The sequence below is a fragment of the Chelonoidis abingdonii genome, chromosome 1, assembly GCF_003597395.2.
Source record: "Chelonoidis abingdonii isolate Lonesome George chromosome 1, CheloAbing_2.0, whole genome shotgun sequence".
Classification (NCBI taxonomy): domain Eukaryota; kingdom Metazoa; phylum Chordata; order Testudines; family Testudinidae; genus Chelonoidis; species Chelonoidis abingdonii.
Window position 1 is genome coordinate 158924213 of NC_133769.1, and position 20155 is coordinate 158944367.

The 20155-nt window shown below is 43.1% G+C and overlaps 1 protein-coding gene across 1 annotated transcript in view; it reads right to left on the reverse strand.

Moving 5' to 3' along the window:
• CHD1L (chromodomain helicase DNA binding protein 1 like) overlaps positions 1–20155 on the reverse strand; it is a 42665-nt gene that overhangs the window by 12763 nt on the left and 9747 nt on the right. The window contains exons 5-16 of the mRNA XM_032782436.2: positions 19062–19093; positions 14723–14804; positions 13276–13438; positions 12783–12938; positions 10338–10430; positions 9714–9810; positions 8311–8384; positions 6624–6734; positions 4175–4289; positions 3551–3704; positions 1790–1955; positions 364–506 (exon numbers count right to left, since the gene is read on the reverse strand). Of these exons, the coding sequence (XP_032638327.1) occupies positions 364–506; positions 1790–1955; positions 3551–3704; positions 4175–4289; positions 6624–6734; positions 8311–8384; positions 9714–9810; positions 10338–10430; positions 12783–12938; positions 13276–13438; positions 14723–14804; positions 19062–19093 (1386 nt within the window). The remainder of the gene's footprint in view (positions 1–363; positions 507–1789; positions 1956–3550; positions 3705–4174; positions 4290–6623; positions 6735–8310; positions 8385–9713; positions 9811–10337; positions 10431–12782; positions 12939–13275; positions 13439–14722; positions 14805–19061; positions 19094–20155) is intronic.

Below are 20155 nucleotides of genomic sequence, written 5' to 3' on the forward strand. Positions count from 1 at the left end.
TCTCATCTCAAATTCCTATCAGATCCCACCTTATCCAATCTCCCATGTCTGTTCCCCATGGTCTGTTCCTCAAGGGCTTTGTCTGCATTGACTCATATTCCCCAACTCACTTCAAGTAGGCCACCAAACCATTAGCTAACGACAGTGACCTGTGCTGCTATGACCTGTATTTGAACCTCATAATGCTCGTCTCTGATCCGTTCCCAATCCCCCTGAGTCATCCAATCCTCAGAGTCTACTGTTAATTTCAGCACTTTTGTAATTGAGTTTTTAAGTTTTTCCTCCACAAACTGGAGATTAAAATCTGCCTCATTTTCAATGACTCATTGACTGCATCATATGGAGTCATTTCTTTCATTTTACGTTTGCTTTATTTCGGAGGGCTCGTCCTTCTTGATTGGTCTCTTCAAGGACTTTCTGAAGATCCAAAAGCTGGTCAAATGCTCTTCTGTCTTCTCTGCTCGGGTCTTTCGAATAATCTTTGCCTTCATATAGGTACATATGATCTTTAAAAAAAAAAATTAAAACATATAAAGGTCTCCCAACGGGCCAGTGGTATCTGCTAAAATTACAATAAGTAACAAGTAATAATTAAAGTTACAGTAAGTAATTAATTTGAATTCACACCCTTTTTGTAACACCACTGCCTGTTCTAACAGGGATAGCTGTTGGGATAGTTTTGTGAGGAAAAACATAAGCATCTGATTGAGATAACTAAACCAAAATTTCTGTAAAGGCATTAATCCTCACCGAGGATCACACGCATGGCAAGTCTGAAGTTGCAAGTGGAATTTGTTTGGTGCTATCCAGTACAGGTGGAATCCTTGTTCCTAAGGTCAGAAATTTCTTCAACAGCTACCACACATTGGGATCTGAGATACCACAGTTCTTCTCTCGGTCTGCAACAGGAAATACCACCGTGTGGTAACCATTGACAAATGGTGACTTATTAGTAGCAGCCACTGGATGGGACAGAAGGCCCATTTTATAGGATCCCATTCCTGTAATATTATGGAAGCCCCAGTCACAACTCCATAGTTAAAGATGAGTTCCATTTTGCTCTTAAAGCAGAGATTATGGATCAAACAGAGTGCATAGAGTGACACTAAAAGGGGAAAAAATGTGAAAAATGAATCTTTTAAAGTCAGTTTAATCCAGTCTGGGACTGCACACACTACCATGTTTTAATCCTAATCATAGGTTATTGCACGCTATCGCCACAGGACAGAGTTAGGGTTAATTGGGTGCTCTAACTATGCATTTCTTTCCCTAATGCTTGGATTTTTTAAAGTGTAACCTTACCTCTAAAATTCCAGGGTTTGTAACACTTGCTTTGGGGATAATTACAACATCCCTGTGATGTTTTTTACCCTTAAGTTACTGATTTGTAACTCCAACTTAAAATATATGTTTTTCTGTGAATAAAGTCAATTATAATACAAACTTGACCGTTCCCTAGAGTCTTACATCCAAGGACATCAAAGCATTTCACAGACATTTAGCCTCGCAACCCCCTTAAAGGCAAATCAGTTATTATTAGCCCCATTTTACAGATGGGGAAATTGAGGCACAAAAGGAGGAAGGGAGTGTTCAACAGTTACAAATCAAGTTTGTGGCAGAGCCAGGTACAAAACTTATTTCTCCTGATTTCAAGTCCCCTACTCTAAGCACAAACACATTTTTCTTCCTTCCAAAGTTAGCTGAAAAACACAGTATAACCCCTGAAATCTCCTCTAATAGTATCCAGACTTGAGTGTGTTTTGCGTGCATTCAGTATCTTCAAACTTACTTTCTGTATCTTGCTCTCTGCTTTCTTCTTCACTTGGTAGCACAACATCCATTACCCACATTCCTTCTTTTGTCTCACCAAGGATATTTTCCAGCTCCACATCCTGGATGGTGCTCCCCTCTGATGAGAGCAGCTTATCCAAACCGAACTTCAGGATTTCACTCAGCTTTAATGAACAAAAGGATGACGTTTAACATCACCATAATATTTCATGCTGCTCCTAGCCTACTGAGCCTCTAGGTTGAAATGAAAATAGTTTACAAAGAGGGAAATCAGACACTTTATGTCACTCAGCAAAACACTCATGCTTTGACAGCCGTTATTCTCACTCTGCCCTCACCAATTACGAACCACCTAACAAGCCTCATGTATCAAATCATACTCAGCAATATCCATCTTGACAGCCATAGGTCACTAGTAGCTGCACAGACAGTTACTCAGATTACATGCAGACTCAGGCAGACAGCTCTGCATTGGGTCACATTCATGAGGTTTTCTTCACAATCAGAAACGCCAGAAACTTTTTTTTCCTTTTACATGAATGCTTAAATGTCTGCAGAAATCAATGGGATGAAAAGTGTCAGCACAGCATATCACCGCGCACAGACTCAGTCCAATTTCTCAAACTGGAAGCCATCCTTGCTCAGACAAGTTTGTGGGGAAGAGGGAAGGAGAGGGGCTATGCCACAGTTTTTCACTGTTTCACTTTACATGGGGTTCATGTCCCCCTACATTTCACTCAGTTTGGAGTTTGACTAGATGATCTGGTTGTCCCTTCTGGTCTTATACTCTACCAAATTCACATCCACTTTGGTCAATTTTACGCTCATAGGATTTAAAAAATAGTAAATTTCATGATTTCAGCTATTTAAATCTGAAATTTCACTGTATTGTAACTCTAGAGGTCCTGACCCAAAAAGGAGTTTTGGGGGGGGGGGGGGGGTCACAAGGATACTGTAGGAGGGTTTGTGGTACTGCTACCCTTACTTTTATGCTGTTGCTGGGCAGCTCTCTGGCCGCCCAGCTCTGAAGGCAGCCGCGAAGTAAGGGTGGCAATACTGCAATGCCCCTAAAATAATTTTGTGACCCCCACCCCTGCAACTCCCTTTTGGCTCAAGACCCCCAATTTGAGAAACCCTGGTCTCCCCCATGAAATCTGTATAGTACAGGGTAAAAGCACACGAATGACCAGATTGCACAGTGGGAGACCAGATTTCACGGTCTGTGATGCATTTTTCATGGCCATGGATTTGGTATGGCCCTAGCTATGGTCCTAAAATCTCAAAGCAAAACTCAGCTTTCGGTTCCTAATGACAAATCCCCCCTGGGATTCCAATTTGCCTAGAGCTCAGTGTAAATTTCGTCTGAAAGTTTTGCAAGCCTAGGACAAGTTGTGGGTTAGTAACAAAAAGCTACCATAGTGCTGATGGTATAGTTCTGTTTGTGCGAGAGAAGGAGGCAAAACAGATGAACTCCTCGGAGATACGATGCAATGTTCATGTAAATAGCTATTATAGTCAAAAACAAGGAAAGAAACCCCCTCAAAATTAGCATCTGATTGTGCCCAAATTTCAGTGATTTGGATCTGGGATTTTGGCTTGCTCCATAAAAGAGAGGCAGTCAGATGCCATGTTCTTCTCCAATCTTCCCCAAAGACAATGGTGTTTGGATCAGGCCCATCTCGAATACACACACAGAATGGGACCCTCTTACATTTCTAAGGGATGATGCTGTTAAAGTCATGCTCAGTGATCATCTTACCTGCATGTCTACTGCATCCTGACACCTGAGTACTCCCAGAGCAAACTGCCCCCCTTCGATAACGGTGTTTGTAAACTGGAGCTTCGATGCAGCTCGACGGTAGATTATTTCTTCTACAGTATCCCGTCCAATCAAGCGGATAATTTTTACAGGCCTTTCAAAATTTAAGAGAGTCAATTCAATCATTTATATTGCATTAGAACAGGTTCCCTGAATCAGGGACCAAACCCTGTAGTCAGTCCTGGCCCAGTTAGCGAAGAAAAAGCACACGCAGAGCTGCAGAAGGTGATGCTGACCCAACCAAAAGGGGAAGGGGATACTGCAGAGAGCAGCCAACCTCCCATTCTGTTCCCCCTCCGTAACGACAGAGTTCCAGATTTCGGAGACTTGGAGAGGCCAGAACTGCATGGGATCAAGAAAGGGAAGAGGTGGAATTATGCCGAGGACCCATGGCTTCTCTTTCTTTGCCCCCGCATTATCTGAACCGCTCTGATTAGGTCTCGTCTGCTGGCAGAACATGGGGGTGGGGAGTGGGGATTAAGGGAAGCATTAGGGTGGCATTTAATGAGTGAGCAATCAAATGCAAAATGCACCACAAGAAACAGTTCTGTTCCTATTTCTCACTTGTTCTGGCCAATCCTGTGAGCTCTCGCTGTGGCTTGCAAGTCATTTTGTGGGTTAAAATCACTGTCAACAAAAATAACTGTATCTGCTGCAGTTAGATTCATGCCGACTCCACCTAAAAACAAGTTTTAAACAAAGGGGATGGTCAGTAACACACATTAGCAACATGAAATAAAGGCAGAAAGGGTGTTTAGGCTACAAAAGGGTGGATCAGTTCAGATAAAATAAAAATAAACCCAACTTTGTTCCATCCCTCAAACCAACAGTGAATTGTTTATGAGGCTCAGAAAAGTTTGGTTAACCTTCTGAATTTCATTTTCTTGCACTTCTATGCTTCCAGTTTTCCACCAGGCCTCATAACAGACGTGTTGTCTAGTGCACTAAAAAGCAATCCGGATTCAGGTGTAATCAATTTAAAGGGGATCGTTTGCTGAGGCTGCTGGACACAGATGGTGCTCTCTAGCTGGCAGACCAACTAACACCACTGGCCTGCCTCGTGTCAATACAAAGGATCTCCCTAAGTGCTGGCAGATACCAGTGTCTCTGCTACAGAAACTGGAAACATCAAGTACAATAATACAAGCCCGAAGATGGCGGACAGTCTGGGTTCTTATCCAAACTAAAACGTCGGAGATTTGCCTGTCACTAGTTTCTGAAGTGATAGCTCTCATGAGCTGAAAAGACAAGTTAAACCAGAATATATACTGCCACTAAAAAGGAGGTACATGCTGAGGGGCATTTGCCCCTATCCAGGAGACACACTTTTCTTCCTAGTACCCCTACCATCCCTGCAAATGCTGAGACAGCCATACCCCTGAAAATCTGTACCGGTATCTGGGGAGGGGTGAAGACGAATCCACCATCTTCATGTTGGGCCAGATACAATCGTTGGTCTTCACTGATTACTGGGTCTGACCAACCTGTCTAGTGTTGACTAGGAGAGTCCAGGCATGGGGGAGGCAGAGTGAGAAAAGCTTATATGCACGATGGGAGGAAGAGGAGAGCTGGGACAGAGGGTGGGTTTGGAACTGGGCAGTGGGCATATGACGGATCCAATCAAGCAGGTGAGAGGTGGAGGAGTTGAGAGGGTGGCCCCAGAATGCACTGTACAGCCTTTATGGTGGTGGGGATGGGAACGTTTCGATACTTTACTTAAACAAAGACTGTTACTGACACAAGGCCAGTATTTGCACAAATTAAATGTCAGTGTTATTCCTAAGGCGAAGCTGCCACAGGGACTGGCATTATAAAGCATAAGAACGGCCATGCTGGGTCAGACCAAAGGTCCATCTAGCCCAAAATACGATCTTCCAATAGTGGCCAATGCCAGGTGCATCAGAGGGAATGAATAGAATGGGCAATCATCAGGTGATCCATCCCCTGTTGTCCAGTCCCAGCTTCTGGCAGTCAGAGGGTAGGGACACTCAGAGCATGGGGTTGCATCCCTGCCCATCTTAGCTAATAGCCATTGATGGACCTATACTCCAGGAATGTATCTAGGTTTTTTTGAATAAAGTTATATTTTGGCCTTCACGACATCCCACAGCAACGAATTCCACAGGTTGACTGTGGGTTGTGTGAGGAAGAATTTCATTTTATTTTAAACCTGCTGCCTATTAATTTCATTGGGTGATCCCTAGTTCTTGTTATGTGAAGGCGCAAGTAATGCTTGTTCACTTCCTGCACATCATTCATAATTTTATAGACCTCCATCATATTCCCTCTCAGTCGTCTCTTTTCCAAGCTGAACAGTCCATCTTTTAAATCACTCCTCCTACGAAAGCTGTTCCATACCTTGAATTATTTTTGTTGCCTTTCTCTGTTACTTTTCCATTTCTAATATAGCTCTTTTAAGATGAGGTGATCAGAACTGCACGTGGTATTCAAGGTGTGGGCGTTTCATGGATTTAGATAGTGGCATTATGGTATTTTCTGTCTTATTATATATCCCTTTCTGAATGATTCCCAACATTCTCAACATTTTTGACTGCAGCTACACACTGAGTGAATGTTTTCAGAGAACTATCCACAGTGACTCCAAGAACACCCTCTTGAGTGGTAACAGCTAATTTAGACCCCATCATTTTAAACTTAGTTTAAATAAGTCACTCAATGGGCTGCGCTGTAAACTGCGTGTTGGCCTCAGGATCCTGAACTTGGGTCTCAGCCTGAACATAAAAGAGTTGCTGATATTCAAACACATCATCTAAAACTACAATTAAAATTAATCTCCATACGGATTCTACCACTAACTTGTCTTTAACTGACGTTATTTAAAAGCTTTGTTTCCTTTCCCTTATGAAATCCTATTTGAATATTAAAACTGGGGTTCTCTAAAGAATTCAGACCTTCCCAAAGTTCGGTCAATCCCTGAAGACAGCAAACAGCCAGGAGATTGTGGAATGGGTTGTTCTTAGTTCTAGTTTTGTCTCTCCCACAGTTGCCTTACCTGCCCTGGTGCTCAGCAGGAAAATAAAAATGGGCTGCTGACCAAAATTCTTAATGGCAAGGTGCCTCTCTTCCCCTCTGACAGATCCATCCAGCCGCTCATAGCTGTAGCCTTTCCAAAGAGACAAAAACAGCATTGGGTCAAGAAACCACTATTCTGACCCTATTCCTTTCTGGGCTGGTTTCTTCTTTCCCAACCATCCTTTTCTGCCCCTTGCTCTACAAGCTGCTTTCCGTGTTTAGTCTTCCTCCACCAACACCCCACACCTCAGATTCTCCAGGCTCTCCCCATTCTCCACAGACTCTCTTTGGCTTTCTCTCCTTCATCTACAGTCTCCTATTTTTGCTCCTTGCTAGTCTAGTCTCAGGGGGCAGGGGACTTTGTAGCTTTGTTGCTCCCTCATGCTACACCAGCACCACAGAAATGGAAGACCAGATTCTGTCCCAGTTGATGTAAATCCAAGTAATTAGACTGACTGCAATGGAGTTCCTCCAGACTCCCTGATTCCAGGGGCTACCAAAACTGAATGTGCAGCAGAAACGCTTGTGTTTTAGTTTGCTGCTTGGAAGCAGAGTAGAAAAATTCTGAGCCAAAGCAGAAGAGTGCTGGTACAATGGCCTGTTTTAGATCAGGCCACTTTGGCAACTGGCCTCACATTATGGGCCAAAGCATACAGTTCTCTCTCATTGACTTTAATGTCAGCTTTTCGGAGTCAGAACTTTTCTGGCCTCATGTTCGGTTTTAGACTACGTTATTAGTTGTCTACGGCAATAAACACTAAATAAAAGCCTCTCTCATTAGAAATAATTGGCATAAAGCCTCATGGATTGAAATGAAAGAAAAGTATCTCATGTCTCAAGAACACGTCTGGTAACACTGCCAGAAATGATGGGATCCTGCCTACCCTTGCACTTACATGATTTTCAAGGGGATATATTGCTAACAACGGTTTTCAGCAATAAGTTCATTTTCTGGTGTAGGCTACATGGCCTGATTTTTATTTAATTCACAGAGGTGTAAATCGAGAATACATTTATTGGTTTCACCGGAGTTTATAGCTCTGCAGCTAAGATCAGAACCTATGGGAGAGGCCTGAAACACAGGACTCTGGAGCCAGCACCATTACAGGATGACTTTTGCATCATGGCATAATGTAAAGCAAATAGCTCTGTATCACTATGAAATGTCACGGCGTTATAAATCAAGTTCAGGCCCTTGGGTAATTAGTTGTAACTCCACTGAAATTAATAGCGTTGCACTCACTGACACAAGGACTAAATATATCCTATGACCATTAAACCTGCATTCGTGTAGTTTAAGGTGTTAGAAAGCAGATTCTTACCCAAATCAAACAGCAAAGAGGATGAGGGAGTGAGAGAGAGGGTTTGGCCTTCACTTATCTTTCATGCAAGGATTTCAAAGCTCTCTGATCTCACTGAACCTCATAACATCTTTATTCTCCTACTTTCACAGATGGCAATACTGAGGCAGAGAGAACCAAAGAAACTTGCCCAACGTCACACAAGCAGTCAAAAACAGCAAGAAAACTCCTTTTGCCTACTAGAAATAAGTCCCCAGTATTATGGTTCCTTCTCTGTCATGCTACGATCAGTCGGGTACAGTATCACTGTAGCTGACAAAAGACAAATATGACAAGACAGCTGCTCCAAGACTATAAGTATTTCACCTCTATAGTCCATGTAGTCTTGCAGAATATCCAGCATCCGAGTCATCTGAGAAAACAACAAGACCCGATGACCGCTGCAGAAATAAAGTGAAATCCTGTAAGGTCAATGTACCTTTTGTAGTGTTTCACAGAGAGATAGATAAGGTTAGCTTAGTTTGATATACAGGAGTATATTTAATCAAAACATTGTGTGATTTCAGTTTCCTCAAATATAAAATGACTTGCCAAGATCATAGATTTCAGAGCGGTAGTCGTGTTAATCTGTATCAGCAAAAACAACGAGGAGTCCTTATGGCACCTTGGAGAATAACAAATGCCCAAATAAATTTGTTAGTCTCCAAGATCATAGAGTGAGTTAGTGGCAGAATTGGAGTTAGAGCTCAGGTCTCCTGACTTCCAGACCTGTGCTGTATGCCTTATACTGTGACAACACTCTATTCAAGCCAGTTGATACCGACTAGCATCATTTTTTGGTGCAGCAGACCCATGGGTCCTGAGAGTTTTTGTGGCACAGGACCCAGGGACAAATAGGCATGCGCGCACACGCACACACAGACAGTCTCTCTCCCCGAACACTACTGTACAGCAGAGAAGCAAAATCATTCCAGATACTTTAAAAGTTTCATTTTTGCTTTAAAATGTCTGTTTAAGGACTTCCGAGGAAGAGTCAGAGGGGAACTGCATACTAGTTAAGATTCTCTTGTTTGTTAATCACTCTGCATCATGGAGGAGCAGCTGTTCTGCATCCTGCACCAAAAGTCGATCTGAAGTGTGTCCTGGTTTGGTTAGCTCTCTCCCAGGAGATGGTTCGAGTATCTAAGACTTCAATTCCAGATTCTGAAGCCACCAAAGTTAAGTTCCAGAATCTGGGTCCAGATCTCACATCTTTGGGGGGGGGGGGGGCAGGGGGTGTTCCAGGCTTTGATTTGTCCCAATTCTTAGGTTTATTTGTTTTTTCTCCGCGTATGACTATTTTTCATTTTGACTGCATATTTGTGTTTCCTCAGCCCAGAGGAACTGAAGCACAGCACGAAAGTTTGTTCTCTTAGAATCTATGGCCAAACCAGAAGCATCAGACATCACGTAAGACAACATGTTCTTCCAGGACTTTCAGCCCAAATTTGGAAGGCAGAAGAGGTTTGAATAAATACAGAGAAGCAGCCACTATTCTGGGCTTTTTAAAAGGAAGCGTCAAAACTTTTAAGGTTCCTTCGTCATCCCTAATGTAGCTGCAACATTGTAATTACTTCTGTAGAGCTGTCAGTAATTCAGCATCAATTAACTGGACCACTACAGTGTTTGTTTCTTGGTGTATGTGGGTAACAGTCATGGATAAATTAGTTTGCTTTTCCCAGCCAGGCTTATCTAGACCCCCACAAGTAAAGCTCAGGGACTGCACATACCCAGCATATAAGAAAGAAAGGAGTTTGTCTAACAAGCACAGCTTCCCACTAGCTTCAATGAGGTGGTCTCCAATTTCAAAGGGCTCTGGTTCGACACCTGGAAGGGAAGAAAGTCTCAGAAGCAGCACTACTGGTAGAACAATGACAGCAAGAGCTTCCAGGGTCATCCCAAGTTACCCTAGTGTCATGTATGGTAATTCATAATTTGCATAGCTGTGGCTAAACAGAACTAGCTGTTCTAATAACCTGGCTTCCGGCTTCAAAATTGACAGTGCTTTGTTATCCAGTAGGAACACTATAGTAATGATTCCATGCCAACAAACTAGTGTGAATGCATTGCTTAGGCTAAGAAATCAAGCACTTAAGAGAAAACAAGTGCAGAGTTAAGGCTGAAAGCTCAGCCTTGACATAGGCTTATCCTTGAAACACAGTCCCCTTTACATATCACTATTAGTCAGTTAATATGGATTGGAATTTATCATACAACCTTACATGCAGTCTTCAGGCTTGACTCAATTATTAAGGGTCAATGAAATCTACAAAACAAGCCGTGTTTGAAGAAAATTGACTCATATCCTATGATGATTTTTGGTTACTTTTAAACAGAGAAGAGTTCTTTCTCACCACTGAACAGGTATGGATGGGCTACACACTTTCGAAGCTGAATTAAGACATTCTGAAGTTTAACCTTCTTCCCTGCTTCATTTTCAAATGCATCTGAAACACAAAAATGAAACGACAAACCCATTCAACAAGAGCTCTCGGGACACACTTGTAAATGTAGTGACTGGAATTATCTGGACACCGAGCATAACTCTATAGGGTTTATAACAGAGAAGGGAAATCTGACAGTGGTATACTTTACTGTTCAAATTTAGGTTCCAGATTTAACACACTCCCTCTTTATGCATCATCTGAGTTCTCTTGCATATTTTCTTGGTCAAATATCTACCCACTTTGGCAGAGGAAATACTGAAAAGTGATACCTTGTTGGAAATTTTTCCCTGAGATCCTAGTTAGAAAGCCAGAGTCCCTGCCACTTCACACAGCTCAGGGATTTAACATTTTCCAAATTAACAAATTAGGTTACTTGGTATAACGCATGCGGGTACTGGAGAAAAAGCTGGCGGCAGCATCAAGGTATGCTCAGCCACCACCTGTGTTCTCTGGCGCTGCCAACCTTATTTCCCAGCTCTGCTTGGAGTCTGTGAAGAGCCAGTGAGATAGGCTGGTTGGAGGAGGGGAAAGAGGGGAGGCTCTGAGAGGGTATGGGATGTTGAACTGTCCATAAGAAGCTTGGTGCTGCTGCCTCGACTCTTGACAGCAGAATCATAGGGAGACTACGATGATGAGGGCCAAAGAGCGAGTGGGTCTGTAGGGAGAAGTGATGCTCAGCAGGGCTTTGGGGAAGCTGTGCAGAGGTTACAAGGGGATGTGTAGGAGGAGGCTGAGAGTGGAAGGGGAAGAAGATTGTGCATGTCTATTGCAGGGGTGGCCTTGGGCAAGCACACTCCCTCTGCACCAGCATTTGAAAGGCTCCCTTGGCACTGTGGCCTCAGCTCTCTGGTGCACGGAGCAGTAGCACCAGAAGAGCAGAGTCTCTGCAAGGTCACTAGGACAAGCAAGGCCTCTCTACTGCTACATAACAGAAATGCAGACATGCATGCTGGTAGTTAAGGACCCAGGGACTAGACAAGGGGTAGGCAACCTATGACACGGGTGCAAAGGCAGCATGTGAGTTGATTTTCAGTGGCACTCACACTGACTGGGTCCTGGCCACTGGTCTGGGGGGCTCTGCATTTTAATTTAATTTTAAATGAAGCTTCTTAAACATTCTGAAACCTTATTTACTTTACACACAACAACAGTTTAGTTATATATTATAGACTTATAGAAAGAGACCTTCTAAAAAGGTTTAAATGTATTATCGGCATGCAAAACCTTAAATTAGAGTGAATAAATGAAGACTCGGCACACCACTTCTGAAAGGTTGCCAACCCCTGAACTAGAACCTACGTCTGCAGAGCTGATATTTCCACAGTGCCACTGTGAGGCCATACAGAGGCACAGCCAGGGAACACTATGGAGAGTAGCCACTGCAGGAAGTGCTGCCCAAGAGATCCAGGGTGATGGAAACTGCGGCCCTCTGATTGGCCCAGCACCCTATTTAACCCAGGGTTGCCCTGGCAAGTTGTCTGGGCAACCACATGGACTTTGCCCTGCTGCAATGCCACACTTCGCTTGATCTCCTGGTCTCCAGCCTTTGACTCCAGCCCGACTCCGACCCAGATTCCTGCCTCTCGATTCTAACCTGGTAACACTTCTGATCTCTGGCCTCTGACTCCAGCCTGACTCTGACCCTGACTCTTCTTTATGGAACCTGGCCCTTGAGAGCCCTCCACCTCCTGTGTGGCAACTACCGTCCCTGGTGGGCAGACCTCAGCCCAGCTGTAACTGCTAGGCCAGACCTCCTATGCCTTGGTCCCTTATGGTATAATGTAGCATTCACACAGGAAAGAGTATGAGGTCAGAATAAGGAATGAACAACTGAGTGTAATTCAGCAGAAATGGTACGTTCATTTTGATTGCTTATATATTATACAAGGGAGTTCATTACGAAGGTGAAGAATCTATGAGGGTGTTAACACATGTGACTGAAGGATGGTTTAACTGGTGATACTAAAGATATTTCTGAAGATCTTTAAATTGCATTTTAATTAGAGGTTGGCCCAGACCAAAATCCTGAGACTGACTTACTTCCACACTTTGGGAAACTGCAGATCCAAATGCCAGTGGACGAAACCAAAAGCCCAGAATCAAATAGCCATGAACTGTAGGAAAGTTTGCATCAGGCTCTACATTTTGAGGCTCAGACTGATCCCCAATTTTAATATTACTTGCTTATCAAATGATCATTCAGAATACTGAACGCCGCACAATCACTCAGAGCATGTTCTGAATGCTAATGCATCTCCTATTTCCCCACAAGAGGGCATGGATTTACAAAAGGGAACTAATTCTGCTTTTAAATAAACTAATTAGGTCCAATCCCCCACATGCCCTGCTTACTTAGATCTTTCATCAAAATAGCCTTGTAGTATTTTCTCTGCAGGGCTGACATCCCATGATACAGAACCACTTCCACCTTCTTAGGCAGCTCTGCCGCAACCTCAGCCTTCACCCTCCTAAGCAAGAAGGGCTGCAGAAGACTGTGCAATTCCTTGGCTGTTTGGAAAAAAAAAATGTTGCAGTAAGTGAATTAAGCGTAATGGAATGTCTTCAGCACTTTATTTTTTTATACAAACATTAATACATCTCACAAGATGGTGTGAAGTTTTAAGTATTTTCCCTATTTTATAGAAGGGGAAACTGAAGCAAACTTGGTTGCCTAAAGGTAGGTACCTAAACACATATGAAGGCACTGACACGCTGATGTAGGTGGCATTTTTTCATAGCTAATCAGTTTCAGAGAAAGAAAACCCCAAAGTCCCAACACCCAATCCCCTGCTCTAACCAGCTGACAGCACTGACCCTCAAGTACATTCTATGACTCATTACTTGCCTGACTTGCTCTCCTTTTCAATCTCATGGTAACACTGAACAAACTCTTCCACTTGCTCTTTAGGAAAGATGTCAGGCTCGATAAAACTGAGTAAGGAGTACAGCTCCTGGAGATTGTTCTGAACAGGCGTGCCGGTGAGGAGGAGACTGAAGCCCACTGAAAACTGAAATAAGCAAAGGCAAAGTAAAACGAACTGCAACATGCACTTGGAATGAAAAGTCACTTGCCACACAAACCTCTTCACTACTCTCTCACACAATCAAAATCTGACAGTTAGTTGAGAGGCACTTGCAGACCTCTGCAACTTCAGTGGAAACCAGCAGACTCAAGATCTGGAGTAATAAATAGACTTACAGGGCCTGACTCTCCTCTCAAACACCCTGGTGTAAATCAGGTGCAATTCCTCTGAAGTTAATGGAGTTACACCAGAGCACAAAACATGGATGAGCAAGGGAAGAATGAAGGCCAAAGATGGTGCCATTATACCCTTGATCTCTGTCGCACAATATGCACAAACCATGTGCACTGTGTTAAATCACTAGAGCTGGTTTGAAAATTTCTACAAAATCAAAACACCAAAATGAAATTACACAAAATCCACACACTGCTCTCCTATTTTCAGGTCAGCTCTAATAATGTTGATATTTATCTGCACTGTGCTATTTGCAGCATTCCCTATACTTAGACTGGGGAACACGGCTACCACTATGGCAAGTTCACACTACATTAAATTCCCGCCGAGTTCAAAAATGGGACCTAGGTGAGCAGAATGGAAGTGGGATTGGGGTTATCTTTTAGCATTAACAACAATCATTCTGGAACTAGAAACAAAACAACTCAGAAATAACAGAAAATATTTCCCTGGGCATATTCTGTCCTTGAATGTGCTCCTACTAGGGCAGATTTGGATCTGGGACACCTGGGTAAGTCAAGAACAACTCCACTGACTTCAGTGAAGAGAAGTGACTTAACCAAGGTCACATAGGAAGACCACAGAAATAGATCTGAGGAGTCATGACTCATGGCCCCCTGCACTCACCACTGGACAAGACTTCTAAATTCACAGCTACCTCACTTTGTTGTTTTTAATCATTTATATCAGAAATACAGACTCCTGATGCACATTGTCACCTGGTTGTGATTTAGCTCCACGTCATTTACAGCTTCTTTACATTAATCCTTTTCTCACATTCCTCAAACTTCTGAAGCCCAAACGTGAGTCATAATGTGAGACAAGTTCCAGACTAAGGATTCCCTGTCCAACATAGGGCCCAATCCACCTGCCACTGAAGAGAATGGGAGCCTATATATTGACTTTTAGAGGAATTGGATCAGGCCCACAGATGAACAAACATGAGGTACAGTGATGACATAAATAATGAACTTGCATCCTTTAAAGGGGAGAAAAGTCCTTTAATTGCTAAAAGGCCATTGGGCTCTTTTTTACCTCAGAAAGGGTCTTGTGTAGCAGTGAGTTCTGGTTTTTCAGTCTCTGGGCCTCATCCACAACCAGAGCAGCCCAGTTAAAACTGTAAAATAAATTAATAGAAAATACTGTTTGTGACGTTACAGTCTATATGATTTTATAAAAATGTGCTAATGAGTGAATATAATGTAACTGGAATATGCTTCATGCAAAAGGTCTCTTGTAAGGTATCGTTACAAAACTTATAATATACTGAGTGTGTTCACTCTATTTTTATAAATGTATCACTTTTGTATCTAAAACTAGAAATATAACTCTGAGGGCCTCTTGTAATTATGCAAAGGTAGGTTTGCATAATGGCCATAGGTGGGCCATTAATGGTGGTTTGGAATCTTGATGGCTCCCATCAACCAGGACAATTGACTGAATGGCTCTGTTTGGAGGCAAGCCTTTCTGTGAGTCAGGCTGGGAGGAATGAAGGCTTGGAGTCTGAGGGTATGGCTACACTTGCAGCTGTACAGCGCTGGGAGTTAAACCTGTCATCGTACAGCTGAGATGGGAAAGCGCTGCAGTCTGTCCACAGTGACAGCTGCCAGCGCACTGCCATGGTCATATTTGCAGCATTTGCAGCGGCATTGGGGGCGGTGCATTATGGGCAGCTATCCCAGCATTCAAGTGGCTGCAATGTGCTTTTCAAAAAGGCGGGGTGGGATGGAGTGTGACAGGGAGCGTGATGGGAGAGAGAGTGGATTTTTGGAGTCAACATTATGTCAGCGCTCTGTCTTGCAAGTTCTGACCCCTCTCCCTCCTCCACCCCCTCTCACTCACTGAAAGCAAACAGCAGCTGTTTGTTTTTTTCCTCACAGACCAGATAAGCAGCCCCTCCCAGAAACCGACCCCCAGGTCGCCTCTCTCTTCATGCAAACATTAGCTATGGGCATTCCAAAGGGAGGCCCCCTGCCTCTACTCATTCACAGCAAACACTAGCTGTGTTTGTTTTTTTGATAAGCAGCTCCCGGTGCCCACAACAATACAAAGAGAGGCATCACAACAAAAGGAGAGGAACCTTCACTTAAAAGGATTATGGGGAGTTTCCGGAGATCAATCACTGTGTAATAAGGTTACTCCTGGTTTACACTGGAGCACCAGGGTCTCAGCCACTCTGCAGCAGCTGTTAATCCTCTCAGGGAGGTAGAGTACCTGCAGCACTGTAGCCACGGAGATACAGCGCTGTATGTGCCTTGCCAGTGTGGATGGGGAGTGAGTTACAGCACTGTGGGCGGCTTTATTGCGCTGTAACTCTCAAGTGTAGCCAAGGCCTTACGGTGACATGTGATCATGTCACCTGAACTGGAATTGTTCTTTAACCTGGTGCTTTTCCAGTGAGGAGGGCGTGGGAACCCAGAGGAACAAAGGATTCCCGCCTTATCCAAAAGATAGATAAGTGGGTGGAACAGAACAAAGGGGAGCCATCATGAGGAATCCCCTAGCTACCACCTGAGCTGGAACAAGAGCTGTACCAGGGGGAAGGACTGTGCCCAGACTAGGAAGGCATCCAGTCTGCGAAAGAAACGTACTGAAACATCTCTGAGGGTGAGATCTTATCTGTATTCAGTTTCTTACTGTATTAGACATAGACTTGGGTGTTCTATTTTATTTTGCTTGGTAATTCCCTTTGTTCTGTCTCTTACTACTTGAAACCACTTAAATCCTACTTTCTATATTTAATAAAATCACTTTTACTTATTAATTAACCCAACATATGTATCCATACTTGGGGGGGAGGGCAAACAGCTGTGCATCTCTCTCTATCAGTGTTACAGAGGGTGAACAATTTATAAGTTTACTCTGTATAAGCTTTATACAGGGTAAAACGATTTATTTGGGTTTAGACCCCATTGGGAGTTGGGCATCTGAGTGTTAAAGACAAGAACACCTCTGTTAGCTGCTTTCAGTTAAGCTTATAGCTGTGAGGAGACATGATTCAGACCTGGGTCTGGGTTTGCAGCAGGCTAGTGAGTCTGGCTCATAGCAGGGAGGGCACTGAAGTCCTAAGCTGAGATAGCAGGAAAGCAGGGGCAGAAGTAGTCTTGGCACATCAGGTGGCAGTTCCCAAGGGAGTCTGGAAGCTGTGATCCAACCCGTCACACAGTTTCATTTAAAATTCAAATAATTCTTGTCAATGTGAAAAGGTCAATATCAGCTGTGTCTCTCTACATCTGTACTGGAGATGGCCCTCAACCAAGACTGAGGATCTAAAATCCCCTGAATATTGAGGGGAAGGGGGAAATCAGATCTTCATCTAACATTTGCCACTCATGTGCATTTCTTGGTGTCATAGATGCCTCATAGCAATCTATATTTCAAGTTGTTAAACCTTTTCCATTCTCCCCTCTCGTTTTCCATCACTCATAACTTTCTGCAACAGTCACCTTTCAAGCCTGAAACTTCCCAGGGCTGTGTGTCTGCCCAAAGATTAACTTTTGGGGATAAAATGAAGGTGGGGACAGGTGGGGACATGTTCAGTTGCTTTTGACGAATAAAAAACAAAAATTACACTTTTTTCCATTACAAACAAATATTCCTGTGAGCTATTTTTTAACAGCTGGGGGAGAAGCCGGACATTTCACAAGGAAACAGACTTGACTGAGATGTACATCACAGCCTTGTTATGGAGGCAGGTGGCTTTCCAACTTGGCCAAGTGAGCCTTTGAAAATCATGTGCTGAGGAGATACAGTATACCATTTGTTTTGCTAAGCTTGTAAAGCACACTCTTAAGGCAGGGTGCACTGCAGTCCTACCCACCTCTGTAAAGTGCTCTGAGATCTACAGATGAAAACGTGTGAAGTATTATTATTATTAACCATATTTTTCAGATGGAACAATTCAGGCTCAAAGAATTTGAGTGACATTTCTTGGAGGCACTGAGGACTCATGGGTTAAGCATTGGCTTCAGAACCAAGAGACTGGTCCTGAGGCTGACATTTATGTAATAACAAGCAAATCACTTAACCCCCCTGACAGTCTTTACTTTGCATACTCTGCTGATCGTGTAAAGTACACAAAACAATATGGAATTAAGCAGAAAGTCATTTGGAACTAAGAGGACTCAATGCATTCTCCGCAGTTTTATTTTTTTTACAATATACACAAAATGTTTCACGGTGTGTTAACTACCAGCTCAAGAGATGGATTCTACCAAGATGTGTTCATGAAGCCTGTATCTTGTCTCTAGCAGTGGCTAATACTTGGTGCTCCAGAGGAGCCCCATCGTACACCAGACTGGTTGTGAATTGAGGCTGAAGGAATGGGATTGGGCAGTTGTTTTTTGAGTCCTACTGAGTCCCTGAAGCATTCATCAGATTGGATTGCCTCCAGAATTCATAACTAAGTGTTTGTATTATAAGGCATCAGCATTATTGTTATAAGATATCCAAACCCCTTCCCAGTACAAGTACAGCCTAATGTAAAATCTTCTGTGATCACGACAGAAATATCTGCCACTGATTGGTTATACTAATAAAATACAGATCTCACCAGAAGGTGAGGTAACTACTCAAAGAGCAGGATCTGATGGACTGGCAATATGCTGTGATACAGTTTAGGTTATGATCCTGTCATGTGTCCACCATATGATAATGCAATTCAATTTTGTCAAAGTTTGTACCTATAACCTAAACCAGCTGGGCCACAGCTGCGTGCTAATTGGGAACCGTTGTGTGCTAAAGGCTGCCTGGCCTGCACAGCGGGGTCTGGGGTCAGGGCTGCCGCCCAGCCCCACACAGCAGGGTCCGAGGTCCCTGCTGCCCACCCCAGCACCTGGGGCTCTGCTCCTGGCTCCACTCTCTGGAGGGATCTCTGGGCTGGGGACACTGGGCATAGAGGACTGTGTGGGGGTTGGAGGGGAACTGTAGTTCTCATCCTGCAGCCCAGGTAACACATTGTGGGCCACATATGTGGCCCACAATGATAAATAGGTTGAGAACCACTGATCTAAACCAATGAATCCACTTTTACCAGACTGTTACTCTATGTACTATCCCTGGGAGATAACCTGGGAGCAAAAATCCATTCACTCCTTTTACGCCACTTATGAGTGACCAGTGCACAATTTTTCCTATTTCATCTGCTTGAAAATTGTTCTTTTACAGGCTGGGTGGGGGTGATCTGCTCATGTACAATGTGCCTGAACATGAAAAGATCCTTCACTAAAAGTTTCTAGAAGAAAAATTCTAATAATCAAAGAAGAGTGTCAATGGCTCACGTGAAACAACAGAGATGTGACCTCATATCAATACGCCTACACAAACTGTTGACAGACCTATTGTATAAACCCTAATATAATAAAAATAAACTCACAATTTTAGAAATGCTCCATCTTTCAGGCAAATCTGTAATCAAACAAAATCAGTGTTACACACAATGCCTTACAGTTATCTAGCACCTCTGAACAGGACATATCCTGAAGTTATTTACTAATATAACAAACTGATATATAAACAGTTCACAGACAAGGATCACTTCACCAACTCTTGAACTACAGCTGCTTCTTGAGTGGAATATGGCAGCTACTTAACAGCACATAACAAGACTACACAACAGAATAGGAGAGAAAGTGAAAGAAAATTGAAACTGCGGAAAGAATTTAGAGGATGGAACATAATTAATGGAGTTCCAATTTGGCCTAGACACCCAAACTGCTCTTATGGAAAGAGCCCTGGGATCTGTAATGACCACAAGTTGCCAGGAACTTAGTTTTGGGTCTGTCATAAACAGAGAGTTAAGGGTTAATGTTTCTTTTACCTGTAAGGGGTTAACAAACAGTGAACCTGGAACACCTGACCACAGGACCAATCAGGAGACAAGATACTTTCAAATCTCGGTGGAGAGAAGTCTTTGTTTGTGTGTTCTTTTCTTTGTCTGTGTTCTCTCTGGGTTCTGAGAGTGACCAGACGTATCCACAGGCTCTCTAATTATATATTCAAAATAGTGAGTATTGAGTAAAAGGCAGGTTAGTCTTTTTGACTGTTTTCTTTATTTGCAAATGTGTATTTTGCTGAAGGATTCTAATTTGTATTTATATACTTAGGCTGGGAGGGTATTCCCAGTGGTTATAAGCTGAAAGACCCTGTAATAGTCCATCTTGAATTTACAGAGAATTCTTATTTTTTCTTTCTTTTATTAAAAGCCTTCTTTTTTAAAGACCTGATTGATTTTTTTCCCCTTGGTAAGGCTCTAAGAAACGGAGTCTGTACCCACCAGGGAATTGGTGAGAGAAAGGAAAAAGAAAAGGAGGGAGGAAGGGACATTCCTCTCTGTATTGTGATTCAAGGAGTTTGAATCACAGTGATCTCCTAGTGTATCCAGGGCGGGAAAAATCTGGGAGGAAGAAAGGAGGGGGAAGGGAAATGGTTTATTCCCCTTTGTTGTGGGACACAAGGAATTTGGGTCTT